Source organism: Oculina patagonica, chromosome 6 (assembly GCF_052425735.1).
Source record: "Oculina patagonica isolate OP01 chromosome 6, crgOcupat, whole genome shotgun sequence".
Classification (NCBI taxonomy): Eukaryota; Metazoa; Cnidaria; class Anthozoa; order Scleractinia; family Oculinidae; genus Oculina; species Oculina patagonica.
In genome coordinates this window covers 10,532,753-10,551,445 of record NC_135763.1, presented here as the reverse complement: position 1 = coordinate 10,551,445, position 18,693 = coordinate 10,532,753, and the positions used below count along the sequence as shown (strand labels likewise).

The 18,693-nt window shown below is 38.7% G+C and overlaps 1 protein-coding gene across 1 annotated transcript in view; it reads right to left on the bottom strand.

Annotated features, from left to right (window-relative positions):
- LOC144657843 (intermembrane lipid transfer protein VPS13C-like) overlaps positions 1-18,693 on the bottom strand; it is a 113,465-nt gene that overhangs the window by 43,330 nt on the left and 51,442 nt on the right. Inside the window, exons 36-63 of the mRNA XM_078518204.1 lie at positions 18,605-18,678; positions 17,534-17,676; positions 17,065-17,159; positions 16,205-16,345; positions 15,888-15,939; positions 15,194-15,245; positions 14,932-14,970; positions 14,402-14,533; positions 14,105-14,182; positions 12,631-12,839; positions 11,423-11,561; positions 10,606-10,702; positions 9,430-9,504; positions 8,256-8,329; positions 7,786-7,942; positions 7,214-7,287; positions 6,854-6,996; positions 6,271-6,434; positions 5,686-5,737; positions 5,254-5,305; positions 4,674-4,712; positions 4,094-4,234; positions 3,842-3,919; positions 2,021-2,250; positions 1,544-1,691; positions 1,002-1,089; positions 807-887; positions 237-343 (exon numbers count right to left, since the gene is read on the bottom strand). Of these exons, the coding sequence (XP_078374330.1) occupies positions 237-343; positions 807-887; positions 1,002-1,089; positions 1,544-1,691; positions 2,021-2,250; positions 3,842-3,919; positions 4,094-4,234; positions 4,674-4,712; positions 5,254-5,305; positions 5,686-5,737; positions 6,271-6,434; positions 6,854-6,996; positions 7,214-7,287; positions 7,786-7,942; positions 8,256-8,329; positions 9,430-9,504; positions 10,606-10,702; positions 11,423-11,561; positions 12,631-12,839; positions 14,105-14,182; positions 14,402-14,533; positions 14,932-14,970; positions 15,194-15,245; positions 15,888-15,939; positions 16,205-16,345; positions 17,065-17,159; positions 17,534-17,676; positions 18,605-18,678 (2,954 nt within the window). The remainder of the gene's footprint in view (positions 1-236; positions 344-806; positions 888-1,001; positions 1,090-1,543; positions 1,692-2,020; positions 2,251-3,841; positions 3,920-4,093; positions 4,235-4,673; positions 4,713-5,253; positions 5,306-5,685; positions 5,738-6,270; positions 6,435-6,853; positions 6,997-7,213; positions 7,288-7,785; positions 7,943-8,255; positions 8,330-9,429; positions 9,505-10,605; positions 10,703-11,422; positions 11,562-12,630; positions 12,840-14,104; positions 14,183-14,401; positions 14,534-14,931; positions 14,971-15,193; positions 15,246-15,887; positions 15,940-16,204; positions 16,346-17,064; positions 17,160-17,533; positions 17,677-18,604; positions 18,679-18,693) is intronic.

Genomic DNA, 18,693 nt, shown 5'->3' with positions numbered 1-18,693 from the left:
AACACATTGTTCAGTATCTTAATAACTAGCTAGGAAGGCATGCTGCCTTGGGACCTTCACCGTCACGTCCAGTAACAGTGAAAAGACGTCAAGATGCTTAACAGCAAAGAAAGAGTTGTGGGCAACATGCCTATCATAATAGCTTATAAAACACATCTCTTTACCTTGGGACCTTGTGTGACCCTACAATACTTTGTTGTAAAATTAAATGCTCTATATCATTGCATATAACATACCAGTGTTCTCTCGTTACTGTATAGAGTAAGACTCGCTCCAACAAGATCAAATGAGAATACCATCTGATCCCACACTGTAACGGCAGCTTCTTCAGGTGCGCCAGGTTCTATAAAGAAAGACCACCCGATAATCGTGTGTAACGTGGTTTACTGAAAAAAGCAGTTATACTTCCTTTATAAAAGAACAATAATAGTGTCAATACTATGCAGTAAAATTTAAGTCTCCACATAAGTTCCACTACCAACATGGCGGCTGGAAACAGCTGCAGGGTTTAGATTTCAGTAATAGGGTGAAGTAGGTGGGAACCACGCGGGAGGTCCCTCCACACATTCACTCTTCGGCATCTTCTTCCGGGCCGTTTTCTCTGACTCTTTCTATCACTATGGACATTCCAACTGATATTTTTTACTTCAAACTTTCCGGGAATGCATCTCGTCACACTTCTTTGCTGTTCGGTCTCGCTAGTCTCTTTTTTGTTGTTTTTTTCCCTCCCACTGCTATTGTAGTGTCAATGAAAGATTAAAATAAATTCGCGCTCCAAATAGAAAACAAAAACAAAACAATCACACCTGCTGAAGTATTAGATGCATTGGTAGGTTCAATGTGTTCTGTTTGCTCCTCCGCCATGTTTTGAGATGGTTGCTTTTCCTCTAAAAAAACGAACGACATCGGAAGTTTACTTTTTGTTTATCTTCACAACAAATAAATGGATGATCACTCAGTTAATACTCCTTATATTAATTACAACAAACACGCGTTTTTACCTTCCATCACAAAAAAACTATCAGATTCTTTTAGATTTTCTTGGAAAAGTGTGGCGAGAACGTGATAATCTTGTTGTCCCAGGTTCATCTATAGGGGGGAAAAGAAAGAAAAATAACAGAATTCAGACATTTGATGCAACAGCCCCGAACTTAACTTTTAAAACATTGCCAGAAAAAACACAACAGTGCAACATTCACTTGAATGCATACGTGACTGGACAAAAAAGGAAAAAAAAAAAAAGGTAGGGAAAAAGAATGCGTAAAAGGGGTAGATAGATAAAAAAGAAATAATGTGTTGAAAAGAGCGAATCCATATTTGTTCGGGTGAACTCGTCAACAGTTTGTCATACACCAGGACAGAAAGCTCTAAATGAAAGTTTCTACGGTATGTAGTTCTAGGAAGTCGTTAAGTAGTACTCCTTTGCCAAACGGAGGGCCAAATTTAAGGAATTTAAAAGTCTGATCGCGCTGACATAATTCCATATTTTCGTTTTAAAAGCAATATTAAAGACAGTAGTCACAAAAAGTGGTATAAAAAATACCTTAACAAAGTCCAAGGTGGCGGAGCATTCTAGAATAGGGACGTCTTGGCAAGAAGTCAACAGTGAACGTTTTATGTTCGCATCAAGTTTTATTGGCTCGATGAGATGCCGCTTGATAACAGCAGATGAACTCAAATCCATGACACCTCTACAACCAGATAGAATAGATAAGAAAAACATCTGTTATTCTCTGAGAAACATTCCTAACTTGTTCACTGGTATAGTGTGATCGTCGGGTGAGAGTTGTTTTGAACAGAAATGTTCTTGGTGACTGACGAAAGAAAGTCATCTAAAGCGTCGAGTGAAAATTGTTTGTCAGTCAATGTTGTTGCAGAATTCTGGTCTTTAAAGCCTAAAAAGTATTCCAGTAGAGACTACCAATCCGGTATGTTGGTTTTATTCCACTACTTGAATCTATTAACTCCAATTTCCTTAAGGCCTCGGATGAAAAACACCTCCAGGTCCTAACCATCCTACCTCGTTAGTTGCACTGATTGTAGGGACAATTCCATGACATCAAATACAGTCTCCCTGTTGTCGTGTTCATTTGGCAATGGGAGAAGATCAAATTCATTCTGAAGATCCAGATGTCCCAGATCAACAAGAAGCATGTCCACCGAGTGCGAGTGGCGTGGAATTATAATGAGTGGAGCACTGATGGCCACTTGCAACCCAATGCGGGTTCCTTGGCTTTGTAGTGACTCTATCTGTAGAAATGGCAATTCAAATTGTTAGGAAAATGTTCCTATGGTTGGAGAGATTCAGCCACAGTTTGTACAGCATAGCAAGTTAGTCAGAGACTTCAATGAAGTGATAGATGCAAATTCAGACGACGTGACATAACACTAGGGGAAACACTGCAAGTTTGGAGACCGTAGATGCTTATGATAGCGATGCGACAAACATAAGAATAAGAATGAGGATGAGGAGAAGGAAGAGCAAAAGGAAGAAATGGAGGAAGAGGATGTGGACGAGGATAAGGATTAAGATGAGAATGAATAAGTGAATGAGGATGAGGACGAGGATGTGGATAAGAATAAGGACCACGATTTGGACAAATATGAAGATGTTCAAGATGAGGACGAGGATGAGGATGAGAATAAGGATGTGGATAGGGATGAAGCTGAAAATGAGGGTGTGGTGGAGGAAAAGAATGCAGGTGAGGACTATGATGTCGATAAGAATAAGGAAAGGGATAAGGAGAAGATAAAATGATGATGGGAGGAGGTTAAAGATGAGGTTGAAGATAAAGTTGAAGACGAGGACGAGGATGTAGGCTGAGGTGAGGACGAGGATGAGGATAAAGATGACGGCGATAAATATAAGATTGTCATTAAGGACAAGGATTTGGATGAGGATGAGCGAGGGGATAAGGGAAGGATGTGGATGAAGATAAAGATGGGGTGCGAATAAAGATTAGGATCAGGATGTCAGTAAAGATGAGGATGAAGACGAGGATGTGGTTTATTTGGTTTATTTATTTTTTGCCACACAAACAAAAAAATAGAAAAACAAGAAAAAACGGACAATAGTAAGAAAAGGCGAGGGAACGGGGCGCGGCCCCAAGAAGGTACTGAGTAAGAAGTAGCTTAGTTCACAGTGAGGGCGAATTCAGGTGGAAGGAAAAAGGGCCGAGAAGAGAAGCGGAAGCCGCTAGCGGGAGTGCGTAAAACGATGGATGAGTGAGTGATTATCTCAATTGAGGGGAATGCGTAAGAGAACATAAACAAGAGCAAAAGAAATCTGAAATGTGGAGAACATGAAGATGAGAATGCAGATAAATAACAACGAGTAAGGGGATGGGGATGAGGATGGGAATAGGGGGAGGAAGAGGATAAAGATGACAACAGGGTTTGAGATGAGGACGAGGCTAGGTATAAGAATGGGGATGGATATAAGGGATAGAGGAGGAGGAAAAGGAGGAGAAGGAGCAGGAGGACCAAGAAGCGGCTAAGGGGGAGAATGACAACGATGAGGATGGCAGTGACGATTGGTATGAAGGTGAGAAAGAAGATAAGGAGGAGGATGTAGACGAGGCGGCCGAGGATGAGGAGGAAGACGGGATGAGGCTGAGGATCTGGATAAGGATAAAAATGAAGATGTGGACGAGGATAAGAAAAGGGATGAGGAATGACATGAGGGTGAGTAAGAGAGTGTTGGGTTTGTGTAAAAAGGATGTGGACAATAAAGAGATAGAAGATGAGGATGAGGAAGAGAAACAGTGTACGCGAGGACGAGGTCGATGATGAAGATCATAGGACTACAAGGCAATAATACAGAAATTAATACAACATTTACCTGTTCAGTTGCCGCTCTTTGTGCAGTTGCCTTCACATATTCAGTTGATTGAGGACTTGTTAAGGGCTCGACAAATTGCTTTTGAAAGATGAGAAATCAACAGAATGCTAAGCATTTAAAAACATGTCAACAGTTTCAGAGCAATGTATACCTTCTAGCACGGTTAGAATTTCAGGATGATCGTTTATAAAACAAAGATACAAAAACCATCTCGATGACAGAAACATATTCTTCAAAGCTAGCAACACTCACCAACAATTCAGTAATGAATCGATACAGGAAGACAATGTTTATCTTGCCAATGTTCAACTCAAGGTTTCCATCGGGTCTTGTAAGGTCAGTAGTGCTTGGCTCATTTATCTTTGGTTGGTTTGTATTGTTGAAGTATTTGAACTGAAAGGAAGATATTTTTCCAAACAAAGGTAACGTAAGTGGTAACTTATATCCGTGTTTTGTTGCTTTAAATATATTCAAGAGACAATTACAAGAAAGTTTTGCATCAAGTATGGCAACACATCTAAGGCCTATAACCCTATACGCGAGTTAAGTTTTTAATAAATATAAATACGTAACGATTCTGGAAAAATACGTTCCAAGACTAAAGATCTTTCTTTTCATAGCGGAATTTATTCAGGTCACTCAATTTATCATACAGTGACCTGAATGATGAACAATATAAGCGAAACAAAAAAAAAAATAAAAAAAAAGAAAAAAAAAAAAGTGAACGTCTAAGAAAAACTCTCCTTGTAAGCATGAAATTTTACACGCAAAACCCAAATCTACTTTCCTTTAATTAATTCGCATCCATTGGTCAACTTGTGTCTATTCTTACCTCCAAGTCAAAGACATTTTCATTCTCCACAGAGATAATCTGACAACACAAACCAGAAAAGATACTAAACAATATGTATGTAAAGACCTCAAACAATAATAATTACATACCATCGAGACCATGAATGGTTCACTTGCGACAATGGCTGAATAACACACCGACACTTATTGAGCAGTGTAGGTAATACGTTTTAAGGTAAAAGTTAAAGAATTCATTTGATTTAAAATTGAAAAAAAAAATGCCCAGGAAACGAATTCTACTTTGAATTTGGTATTACACAAATTTGACAAAAAATGTCTACAAAAGCCTTTCTTGAGCAAGTAACCTTGACCTCAAAAATGACGATTTTAATTTCATTTACTGATGAGTCGGTTAATTTTTTTTTCTAGAGCACATGAACAAAAAATGCCACGCTCGACTATGTCAACTCTCCTCTGTGGACTATGTTGTCCAACAGATGAACCACGAGGCTCACACTGACCAATCACGCAATGAGAAAGGTCAACAATCTCTACAAATCTAAGCTGCTTGCGCGAAATGCCAAAAGATTTCAATTCACGTCATTAAAATTATACTTTACCTTTGGATAATACGAATTGGCATTAAGATCGACGACTGATAGATCATTCTGCCTGTAACAAAACAATAGCGAAGACTTGTCTCTCTATTTTGTCGCTTACAATGACTCCTCTGATCCCTCGAAACTTCCTTTGCGGGCCGTCGCAGCCCAACACGTATTGCTCTGGTGCACTGACTTTTGTTACCTCAAGTGTTACATCCTAAAGTGTGATTGTGCATTATGTTATGGGGCGTCTTTTTTTGGTGTGTCCCTTTTTAATTTACCAGACAACATTTCGCAATGCCTTTTTTTTCTCGGCAACAGCACACAAATTCAAATGTCAAACCACAACAAAACCTAATCACTTTTAATCCCTTGTAATCGCTTCTCGCTTTCCAAAAGGACAATAGAAAGAGCTCTACAGTCTATTAACAGTGCACCAACCAAACTCACCTGGACTTTAAAACAAGTCCACCTTCCCATAAAAGTAACTCTGCTGTCAGACCTACACAACAGACGTTTGTTAGGTTTGATAAACTATCCTTACAAAAAAATACAGTCATTTAATGCTGGAAGCATACACTCTCTCTGTAACAGATTGTCTGCATGGCTTGAAGTTGAAATCACACTTAAGGTAGCCCCTACAAGCATGGTCAGTTATGGTCTAAACTTACTTTAAAGTAGTTATTGCATTTACAGCATATATACTTCTTTATACTTGTCATTCATCCGTCAGGTGTTGTCATTCATCCGATAGGTGTTTTAAAGGGCCACTTGGTCACACTAGTAAAGTCTTAAGTGCGAAATGGTACCATGAAACGCAAATAGTGATCCACTAATGACGACAGTGGTTAAAATAACTGGAGGTATCTTCATTAAATTTGGTTAACAACGTAAATTGACTTGCCTTCACAGACTAAGCTGAGGCTGATGGATATTTGTATCCTGCATATTACAGCGTGTTTGTTTGCTTCAATCACTGCGGGTAGTTAATTTGACCAAGCAAGATATTTCCCAATTACATGTAAGTTCACATACCTCGGACCTTGATATCAGCCAAATTCTTGTGGGAGTGTCTCACAAGAATATCCACTTCTGACAGCGCTGCCTCGACTTTGAGACTAACAGTGCTTTGTGCCTTTTGACCTGTTTCTGGGCTGCTTTGACTGTCTAACGTTGGAACACTTGATGTGTCTCCAAGACTGAAATGTAACAAGTTGATTCCTATAAGTATTTACGTGACCTTTGACATTAACTCAACAGTTAACTTTATCCAATAGTCTTTACAGTTAATGTGGTTCTGACTTGACAGGTCTTTGGGTGAAACACTAGTTTAAAATCATTCAACATGCTCCATGTAACGGGCATTATGTTCTTCTTCACGTGGTACTGTTGTTTTGTTAGTGTTTTGAATAGGAAAAAAGTGGGGTTTTGTGGGGGGGGGGTGTTTCTATTCAAGTGTGGACATGGCCGCTCTCGGGAGTGAGAAGCTGACTTGACAAAAGTGAAAAAAAACCCAAAATCAAACTTGATTTAACATCAGATTTTAACGAGCACCATTTTTCTGACAGAACATGCTCAATGATTTCTCTCTGCGATAACTCTAAGAACGTAGTGTTACCTGGAAATAAGAGCAAGGCCATGCAATTGCAAATCCATCAATGCTTTATGCAAGCAGTCGATTTTCAGCTTAGAAAAAGTCACTTTTATTTGCTGCTCTATGGTGCAGAATGTTGATTCAAATTCTGGACATCTGGGATCCACCTAAAGAAAGAAAATATTATCAATGTTTTAAAAAGGATAAAGCCAGCGTCAGCCCGAGCTGTAATTCTACTAACATGGCCTAAATGATTCTTTAACATATTGTCATCATTTCTTATTAAAGGAAAAAATTACCAAAAGCCAAGGAAGGTGACTAAGTATTAATCAAAATTGTTTTGTACATCGTTTATTTCATGGAAAATCATTTAACGATACTCACCCTTTTGTATGAAACTGAAATAAGATCTGCATGCCGGGAAGAAGACAACAGTCTTACTGGTGCGCCATTTACGTCTAAATAAGAAAAAAAAAAACAAGCTTAACGCAGATTGATGAAAATATGATCGAACAAGCTACAGCTTACAAACCAAGTAACATTTCAACAAAAACACAGAAAGAAATATCCTGAAGCCATGAAAATTAATCTTTATTAATCGCTAAAAATTATACTAATAGCACTTCAAAACAGAACCTCCGGATGTGCCTTGCATGTACTCAGAATGACAAAATAGACGGAAGGAGTTGATTTCTATATGTTTTAAAATTTGCGAAATCTATACATTGCTGACAAGTCCACCTTTTTGGCACCACATTTTATTTTACCACTGTATGGCTTGACACAAATAAAATCTGCTTTTTGAGGCAGGTATAGATAAAGATCAATTATGATCAATAAGTGATACCACAAAGTTTCTTTTTCAATTTGTGCCTAAAACATTTACATGGGAATGTTAAATGGACGTTTTGGCAATCTTTTTATTTTCACGTCAGCAACAATCCAAGAGACTGTACCTTCATTTAGATGATCAAGTAATTCAATTGTCCCAAGTTTTGCAGATGCATTAAGAATCCATGTTTCCATTGTAACAGTGGCGCTCATGTTGTTTGTCTCAAGAACCAAATAAGGCTTAGGAACTCCATCGACAATTTTGGGAGAACTTATCAGAACCTGGAGGGAAAAATCGGTCTTGCATTAGTAAGCACGGTACAGCAACAACAGATCTATAAATGTAATCTAGCCTAGACAAATACCATAATACAACTCAGTTAACAAAATAAAAAGGAACGAACAGGAATGATCCAAATTGGCTAGGATGAAGACGGATCACAAACGACGAGCTTGAAAACAATATTAGAGTAGAAATTTCAAAATGCAAAGGACTTTTCTTCCATGACATATCTACGAACAAAATATTTTTCAAAATGATTTGTCAGTTAACAAACTGTGGAAGCAATTTTCAGCTTAAAAAAAATACACCAACCTTGCTTATAGTAAAGTGGCATTTAACATTTGGTACTTCTTCCATGGACTTGGCATCTGTCTTGTCCAAAGAATCTTAAAGGCAAACACCCACACGTTTCTTAACATTGTTCACAACAAATTCCGCAGAATTGAACCATTATTTTTAACTGAGGCAACACCAATTCAAGGCACTCCATATCATAAGAAAGCGTTAAGACTGTGTTTGAGACAAGTAGCCCCTCAGGTAAGCGCATTTATGGAAAGGCAGGGTTCCTTTGAAATTAGAAAAACTCGGACGCATTCCTTGACACACGTGACTGTTATACAAAGATGTTTTTCTCACACATTGGGAGCATTTCTGTATTTATTATTTAAAGTTTGAGCAACTCTTGAACAATTCTTTTGTCTTCAGGTTTCACGCTGTTTCTATTCATTCAGTATCAATTACTATGAATGCATCCCTGAGCGGAGTCCCAATTATCTAGAATGGCAAACAAAATACAGCATAATACCGGTAACTCAAACTCTGAGGGAAACAAAAAAACAGTTCGAGTTAGCGGGGTTTCCAGTTATCGGAGTCGATTGGATATCTAATTTGCCAAGTTAATAATATTGATAGTTTACTGATTTTTCCGCACTTCAGTATTAAGTACAGTGCAAATTAGAAACTGTAACACGATTATTTATTCTTATGATAAGAACGGGAAATGACCATGAAATACGTCATCTGTTCGCTGCACTAATAAAAATCAAATTGGTGTAGTGTTAATTTTAGTGTTTAAATCCGATTGCATGACAAGAAGAGATAATGGGATATTTCAATGGGCATCCGTGGCGAGTTGCAAAAAGCAAAGTTCGCTCCCTCGTCCCCAGGCGCCGATTGGCCGAGCGTTGAGGCGGTAAGGCGGGAAAACAGGGAGCGCAGGGGTTGATAGTTAGGGATCGAGCCGCCTGCATCAGGCCCAGAACACCAAGCGAACCGTGCTTGTCAGTCCCACAATGCCAAGCGAACCGTGCACGACAACGGAGGAGGACGCCTGGGGACGAAACAGCAGAGTTCGAGTTATCGCGGTAAAATTTTGATTAAAGGAAACGAACTTTAGCTCGGGTTAGCGGGGGAGTTCGAGTTATCCGAGTTCAAGTTACCGGGGTTCTACTGTACATACAATGGAAAGGAAGCAAACATTACATACCTGTCTCTGGAGCTACCTGTGTCTCCTGCTGCTCCTGTTGTGGCATTACATCCGCTTTAGGAACAGATTGAAGTTCTGTTTGAACAAATGTTTAAGAGCCAAATTACTCAAATTGCACGTTCAAGTTGCTTACGTATCAATGACTGTACTACTGTCTGGTGCACGAGTAGAGACTGAACTAAAGACGGCACTGTTTTATAACTGGCAAAATGCGGAATGAAAGCCATGTGTTTTGATTTGCAGTGATGGTATGTTCCTAACATTTAGTCAGCCAATTTTTTAAGTAACATACAGATGTAGACAACTGTAACTGAATCCTTGCTGGATGCTCGTAGCCATTTTTCCTTTCCTTTTACGTCCTGCATCCATAGTAAAGAAAATTATTTAATGTTGCTGTATTGTGAGAAATGAATGCCATAAAACAGCTGAATCTCGATAAATCGTCCCTTCAAGGGGAGTGAAAATGGCTCAAGTTGTCGGGAACTTCGAGTTGTCGAGGCTGCAATTAGCAAAATAAAAGACCTGGAGAACAAAAGGTAAGAGGTAGTGGGAAGTTTGAGTTACAGTCAACTCTCGTTATAGCGGACACGCTCGGGGCGTCGTTTAGTGTCCGTTATAGCGAGAGTCCGTAATAGCGGGAGTCATTTCCAGTCAAACCTCTTTCGCCGGGGATCTGGATTTTGTCCGTAATAGCGGGATGTCCGCAAGGCGAGAGTTGACTGTATCGGGATTCTTTTGGATTTTCCTTACCACCTATCACCTTTTTAAGTCATATTATTAAAACAACAATCAACAGCCAAGTTACTAACAAGCATTTTTCCACTTGTTACAAGTGATAATGCAATACCGTAGAATTCCGGTTATAAGCCCTGGGCTTATACAACTTCGTAAGGGGTTTTGGGTGGGCTTATAAGCGGAGGGGCTTATATCCGGGAGGGCTTATAAGCGGAATGAAAAAATCGTTTCGAAAAGAGCCACGGGAGTGTTGATCGAAATACCTTTTTTAAGTTAAAAACGCATAATAAAGCAACATTTAGCCCTGTTCAGTACGGTCATCCGGTAGAGGGGGCTTATATCCGGGGGGGCTTATAATCGGATGTATTTTTTTGTTTCGAGATAGATGGGCCTATAACCCGAGGGGCTTATAAGCGGGGGGGCTTATAACCGGAATTTTACGGTATGCATCAAGACGATACTTGCCATGCTGGCCCTCCAACAAGTTGTCATTCAAAACCATCATCAACATCTGGAAATCATTGACTCCTAAATTTATCTGTGAAATAATTGTAATGAAAAATATGGTAACATTTCTCATAAAAGAAAATGCAACAACAAATGCTCAAAGGCATTGAATGCAGAAGGAAATGAAAAGCACGGGGTATTCCTGACGAACAGTGGCGAGGGGGGAGAGGGGGCGCTCAGCGCTCTTGAAAATAATTTTTCTCGGCTCTTGGGGCCTTAATTTGGTCCTAAAACAAGGTGGGGGGCCTGGCCCCCCGGGGCCCTTCCCTAAATCCGCCACTGAACAGTATGGTAAAATAGCATGCAAGGTACTTTTTAGATATTTGTAGGACACCATGCGCTTCCTCGGACGTGAAGAAAGCGCTTCCTTGAACTTTGAACTTTATTGAACTTTGTTTTCCATGAATGGTTACAAAATTCCTTGCCCCCGCACTAGTAAAGACAACTAATCGAGACGGGGGCAAGGGTTAAAATCAAAACGAAGTTTACACACTACAATACAGAAAATGAGAAAAAGAAATATAAACAAAAGATAAATTAATTAATTAATTAATTAATTAATTAATAAGTGAAAAGTAAACTAACAATATTATAAATTACACACACACACGAAAAGCTATAAGGTAATAAATAATAACTAGGTACGATATACGATTGTTACTGTTTTTTGCAACATGCATAGTGTGTACGCATTAACACAGTCGCCATAAACGCAGCAAAAATAAAAGCACAAAACAGGTGACATGCATACCTTGAACAACTCCAAATTCCCCTCGACTTCAATTAGAGGAAGGTTACTCTTCTCTAAGTTCAGTCGTCTCTTTACAATCACACTCAACTCAACTGGTTCAATCAGATATTCACTAAGGTGTTTCTCTTCTTCAGAATTGCTACATAACAGAAAAATCAATAAGTAAAACAGTGTCCTTTGAACGTTCATGTTGCTACGATTACCAGACTGGGCGCATTTTATGAGGTCAAGGTTTAATAAGTCCACGTTTCAAGCAACCAGGAGTATTTTAACCCCCCCCCCCCCCCCCCCCCCCCCCCCAAATCAATTTGATGTTAGTCCATTGCACATTTAAATCGATGGTAACCTGCCCAGGGCTCGAGCTCGGACCACTCGATCCGGAGTTTACACACCATACCACCATGCTTTTTTTTATTGAATGAAATACAAACATTTAAAGTAAATCGACACACACACACAAAAAAAAATACAGGAAAAAAAGTATATAAAAAATTAAAGGAATAAAAGTACAACAAAGGAAAGGAAAATTACAAGTTCACTTGTTTACATGAATATTTAAAAACAATATATTATATATTTAGTGCCTACCTCTCTTACTTAATTAACGCTAACTGAACTTTAATTTAGAAAAAAAAAACTGTAATTAATAACAAAGATTAAATAAGTTCTGGACAAAAAAGAGAAGCAATTGTCCCTTACTCTGATACCACCATGCTTCCTTCTTTAACAATTACCGTATTTATTCGATTAAACGCCGCGGCGTTTAACAAATTTTTCGTGTTTCGAGTGCGGCGTTTATACGAGGGCGGCATTTATTTAAAATTCAATTTATTTCTTGCTAATAAAAGTATGCATGGTAACTGATCAATTGAACTTTTAAAAGAGAAAATGTTTTATTGCTTGTCTCAAAGGGCATTAACAATAACTTAAAACATTGTTACAATCGAGGAAAACAACTTTTAGGACTTGCCTAAACTTGATTACTACTGTATTTGCTGTTTAACCTTATTATTGGAATGATGCGACGTTTATTCGAGGGCAGCGTTTGTTATATTAATTTTCTGCCCTTATGTGCGGCGTTCATTCGAGAGAGGCGTTTAATCGAATAAATACGGTAACTTTCAGACTTTTCAACTACTCTTTAAAAACACATGCATTTTAATCTTGTAATAAAATCACACTTGACAATGACACAATGTTCGGCATACCCTGAAACTTGAAATGAACTTAGTCTCACATCCATGCGGTCAATAAGGCCATATTGGGACGAGCTGACTATGGAATTACTGATATGCAACTGACCGAGGTCTGCAATGAGCTTCTCGCTCGATCTTGAATTGCAGGGGACGATAATTTGTGGTGCCTTTACGGAAATATTCAATCCAATCTTTGCGCCCTGTTTGTGGATGTGCTGAACCTATAAAGCAAACAACACCAACATAACTAGCGAATACAGGGTCTTTGATTGTCAACAATTGAAAGGGCTTTGTCACGAATTCTACCAGATTTTTGAAGGAAACCTAAATGTAATAGTCCACTTTCATTACAAATTGCTATATAAGAGTAATGACACTGTTAACGAGCATATTTGTCTTCGGATGGCTCGGAAAGATATGGATTGCAACTTGAACAATTAAGGCTTAACTTTTCAAGTTGTTTCCGCGCGTCTTCAAAGAATCAATATTCATAGCCGTAGCTTGATTTCTATCCGCAAATTAAGGTTATATCTTCCGTTAGATGTTCAAAGATGATGATTTTCATGGGTTAAGTTGCCTATCACTAATTTCAAAACAAATCTGCGAAATCCCCGTGACGTAGCTCCCTTATATATGATACTCACTGCACTGTTGTGAGCTGACGATATTTCTGTCATTGGCGATGTGAAAGGGCCTGCATTTCTCGACTAAGCAAAGAGCAATGCCAGCAAAACCCTAGCAGGTTTAACGAAGCCAGATAAGTCACTAGATAAGAAACAGACAAAGAGCTTCGCAAAGAGCTTCGCAAGTAGTAGGAGTAGTAGCAGTGACTTTGCAAGTTCAATGATGCCGGACAAGTAAGGGAGAATAAAGAGCTGTCACGACTCAGTGTGAGTGGGAATGCATCCCCCTTGCAAGTTTAACCAAGCAAACACGTAAATAATGAAGAGGTTTAAGCAACTTAGGAGGTTAATAGGCAAAGAACAAAGCAGAAACCAGAGAAGTGCAAATACAAATCTTCCAGACTTGAAGAAGGCATAAGTGATGGTAGACTGGCTTAACTTGGGTATAATAATAATAATAATCTTGAATATGTAATATCATTACTCATCAATCAATCAATGAAACGCATACAGTTGGCAAGGCATGAAGACAGCTACAGAAACAACATAGTTTAATGCAGTACACTGTTGAATAAAATGGCATCCATTTCCTCGTAAATTTCCTATTTCTAAATCCACACTTAAGACAATATGCCCGAAAAAATTAACAGTTCGGTATACAAATGAACTGGAAGACAGTGATATTCAGGCTTATCTTATGCCAAATAAGTCTTTATCGCTGCTACCAATACCAGACAGGAATGCGTTTAAAAAGAACATTGCTCAAATTTATTTCAAAAGTAAGGCCAGATGTAATTATTGCCTTAAGTTAATTTAGAAATCTTCCGTTGGGCTATTTACACCTCTAGAACCAACGCACTTACCTGGTTCAAAACAACTTTCTGTGTAACTTCTTGGGCGTATGCAACTGTTTCCGGACTGACAAGAGCTTGAAGGAAATTCTTAAAATGACGCAAGCAACAGTTGAAAAGAGTAATTGCAAACAAAGCTAATAATTATGGCTGCACATTGAAACTGTACCAAGCACTTGAACTGCACCAAGCACTAACAAGAATAACAAGTTTGGTAGCAAGTGAACAGTGTTGTACAATGCAACATAGCACCTAAAATTATTGATATTCAAGTTCTCAAATATGAAAAAATAGTAAAAATACACTCACCTGAAGATGGGCCATGAAATACCCAAGGAAGACAAATCGAAGCTTTCCAAGTTTTACATCGATAGAGAAATCTAGCGCTGTCGGATCCTGATCCGCGAAGGCACCTTGCAAAGACTTGTTGAAGATTGTTACCTTGGGGCAAAATACAAGAGAAATCTGTAGACATATGCTACATTCAACAAAATTACTGGATTCTGATTTTAGTTGCCCAGGGCACCCATTTTTTAACAGCTCTTGCTGACGGGTTTACCCTAGTTAAATATATTCAATTAATTCGAAACTGTACTACACAAGAGTGCCTATTACTCTTTTTTTTGAAGTAGACACGAAGTTTTCCGAAGGTTTTATAATTTGGCCAAGACGTTTCCAAAATTGACCCGAAGTAGTCCGAAGAATTCAAGCCTACCGTTGCAAATGGTCATGATTTGTAGTACGGTTATAAGCTCGAAATAAAGGCTCTTGTAATATTGAGAACTTTCAAAACTCGTACTTGTTAATCACAAATAATACTCGAGGTCAAAACAACTCACCTTGCAGTCAAAAACTGTGTTATCTGCCAGATCTAAAATCTTTTAAAGGAATAGAATGCATACAGATTACATTTGAATTCGGTAAAATGGTGTTCGCAAAATTGTGTTATTACTACAAAGCAATGTAACCAACTGAGAAAATTACACAATAAGTTTTACCACTAATAGAAACTGAAAACAAACACGACGCTATAAGGTCAAGCTGCCACTGTACGAGACTTATCTGACGTAAAGTAAACAAAGCCAACGATTTCGCTCTTACTTGAGGATATAACGTTTCTTCTGTGAGATCTTCAATACCTAAGTCCTCCAACCTGACAGACAAAGGGTTCGCTTTAGTTCTGATTTTGAACAGAGTTAAAACTTGCAACATTATGGATATCAAATATACGATGAAGTAAAATTAAAATACTACAATGGCTTACCTAAGGACAAAATTAGGAATTTAAGCAAGCCACAACAGCAACGGCAACGGCTAACCGCCGACCGGTTAGCTCAGTTCGTAGTGCGCCGGACTACCTAACTAATGAGTTTGTTGTTGGTTCTCGCCTTGCTCCGAGGGTTTTTCTCCGGGTTCTCCGGTTTTCCTCCCTCCAGAAAAACCAACACTTCCAAATTCCAATTCGACCTGGACAGAGGACCCGCATGAAAACCAGCTAGCGCTGATGTGGCTTCCTCTCTAAATATAGTAATTTATTTTATTTATTTATTTATTTAATTGCCATCGATTGGTATCGATTGATCGAATGGATTTCCGATGATCGATTATAATCAATTGATCAGGCCGGGAAGAAAGGTATAAATAAACAGGTAGATCATATGTCTGGACCGTTGCACGGTCGCGAAGTAGAAATCTTTGATTGTTGTAGAGAGGCAGCTACTAATTAGTTCGATGACACACTACAGAAAAAACACACTACAAAAAAAAATATCTTTACATTTCCATTTACACTTACTTGGTTGTAATGTTTGTCTCAGCAGTAAACACATCTATCTTAACATCAAGCCCTGCGAGTGAATCATAAACACAATCATTATTACTATAACATATCCTAAGTGGATAACACAAACACAGAAACAACTGTGAAAGATGAAATATTCAGCATGTCGCGAGCATGGGACAAAGAAAATCTGAGTCCCCGACAGGAATTGAACCCATGACCTCCCAGATACCGGGCGGACGCTCTAGCCACTGAGCCACGAGAACTTATGGTGAGCAAGGTTGTTAACTGTTGTTAAGCCAAATATTTAATGAAAAATGAAAAAAAAATACCTGTCACAACCACCTTTCCAACATGGCGATCCATAGAACTAAGAATGACAGTTACTTCTTCTACTTGTGCAACAATTTTGAAGCTGACCGCGTCAGAATCAGTGTCTGGTTTCTCGTCTGTACTTTTGCTCCTCATTAGCCCTACCATAAGCAATTAAAACAGCAAATACAATTAGAGCAGTTTTCAATTGAGTGTCGTAAAACCAAAACCATAGTAATTACTCTGGCCAATCATAAAGGCCACAGACAATCCAGTGAACCAATCAAAACTCGAAGCAAATACATGTAGCCGACACGAAGCGCGGGAAAACGTGCGCGAGCGAGTCACGATTGGTTTTGGTTTTAGTTCTGATTGGCTGAGAAAGTGGCGCGAGATTTTTAAGCCAATCACTAAGCGTAGCAATGCAAAACCAAAGCAAACGCAATAAACTTTCGACACTCAAGTGAAAACCGCTCTAAAACATCAAATGCAATTATAAGGTTGTGTGCACCAGTTTTGTTGTTAGTGTGGGAGAATTTTGTGTGCTAGAAAACAAAGTGTCCCTTAAGCAAATCTCCCCTGCAGCATAATTCATTCTGGTAGCTTGCTGGATAGCAACGAACAATTTCGAATTTTACGAATAAACAAAACAAAAGAACAGTTTGAACAGTTAACTGGTATGAATCCCTTGATTATGAAAGTCAACTCACAACGTTTATTTAAAACTGTTTAGGGAAAACTTTTTATATAAACTGGTCTGAAAAACCATTTATAGTTTAGCCTTTTTGCTGTGAAATACCGTTAATTAATTTCACCAGATTTTCGGGGGGTTTTTAAAAGAAAAACTTATTTTGTATTTTTTTCCTGTAGAAGCTATTACCTTTTGTAACAACAGAGCTGTCAGGTTGATCTTCTTCTGTAATTGTCTCCAACAATCGTTGAGGAACAGCTGCCCACTCAGGTTTACCACCAGTGCTACGAATGAATTAAGAATTCCAAAGCCATAAACTTCTGCATTACACCCGAAATTGATAAGGTGGTATATTTGAAGTCTTTATAGCCTTTAGCAATTAAACGTTTTAACTACTTCACTGTTTAGCTTGTCTTATTGCATAATCGGGGATATTGCAAAGTGCCTTCAAAAATCTTTGAGTGACGTCATTATCATCACTGAAGGCATTCTTGCACATCGAGCAAAATATATAATGTGCATTACCTCCTTAAGTAAATGAAGTTATTTCTTTCATTTCTGAGTTCATTAAAGTTGAAGTATCTTCCTACGCGATACCAAACAGCATTTTTGTTTTAATTTCGTGAAAGGAATGCACCTAAGAAGCCTTTGAGGTTACCTTTGAAATAGATTGAGCACAAACATTTGAAAACTTGCTATGGCCTCTTGTTTGGCAGTCAATTTCAAAGAGCTGAACTTCATTTCTACCAGCTGCTCGATGGAGTGAAACTTTCCCTTAAACTCTGGGCCTGTGGGGTCAGCCTAAAACATCAAACCAAAAAAAGAATAATTAAGAAGGAATTGCGTTGTTCACTAGGAAGCACATTAATGTACAATTGCCATAAAACCTTGAGAAGTTAACAAACGTGATGTTAGTGAAAATAAAAACACTTGTTACAACAGACGAAACGGTCGAGGAACGGTGTCTATGACATGTTCGTACAGCAACAATTACACGAGGGAATAAAATTGGAAATATTGAGGAAGAAATGTTATTTTAAATTTAAGGGTGCTTTCCAGTAGTCTGAGGACTGACCGTCCAGTCTGGTAGTTTTGAATGTGAAATGGGCCTTTTCCGCGAGATTTTCCCACAAATCCACCACAACAGTGTATAGTGTTTACGCATTGACTGATTTGACAGGAGAAATCTGACTAGCAACGGAATTCCTTTCTCGAATATACCGGTCTGGCCGGCATGTTCTGACTAATGGAAGGCGCCCTAAGTTATCATTGTAGGTATTGAAAGCAGGCTTTTAACCACCAGTTTAAGAGCAAACTGTTGTCAGCCCAGTATTTCATTTATTAATAAACAGCAGGAATCCCTCTACGATGTTTTTTTGGTCGACATTCTCAGTTTGTCCTTTTCTGCTGTGGCCAAAGTAATTGATTGTAAACATCGTCTTCCTCGGCTTTATTGTGTGCTCGTACCTTCGGACACGTTCATTTGAATCTTTGGTCGCCCATCTGGTCGTGGTATCGTGTTCGTTCTCCGGTGGCGCAGCTCCTCGTGAGATTCGATTGAACCTCAAAAATTCATTCTCCGCCAACTTATTCCTCTATTTATTCCACAAAAAACAGAGAATGTACACACGAAATCCTCCAAGTGAGAACTTCATGTCACTGTGACGAATTCCACTGCATGACTAATATGAGGCATTAAAGAATGCTCTTATTGTTCTTTAGAGCTTACCTTGACGTAATTGATGGTAATCCAATCATTTGTTGCAGAGGAGGTCAGAACGCAAAGGTTTGAGCCATCAATATCTGCATTTATAGGAA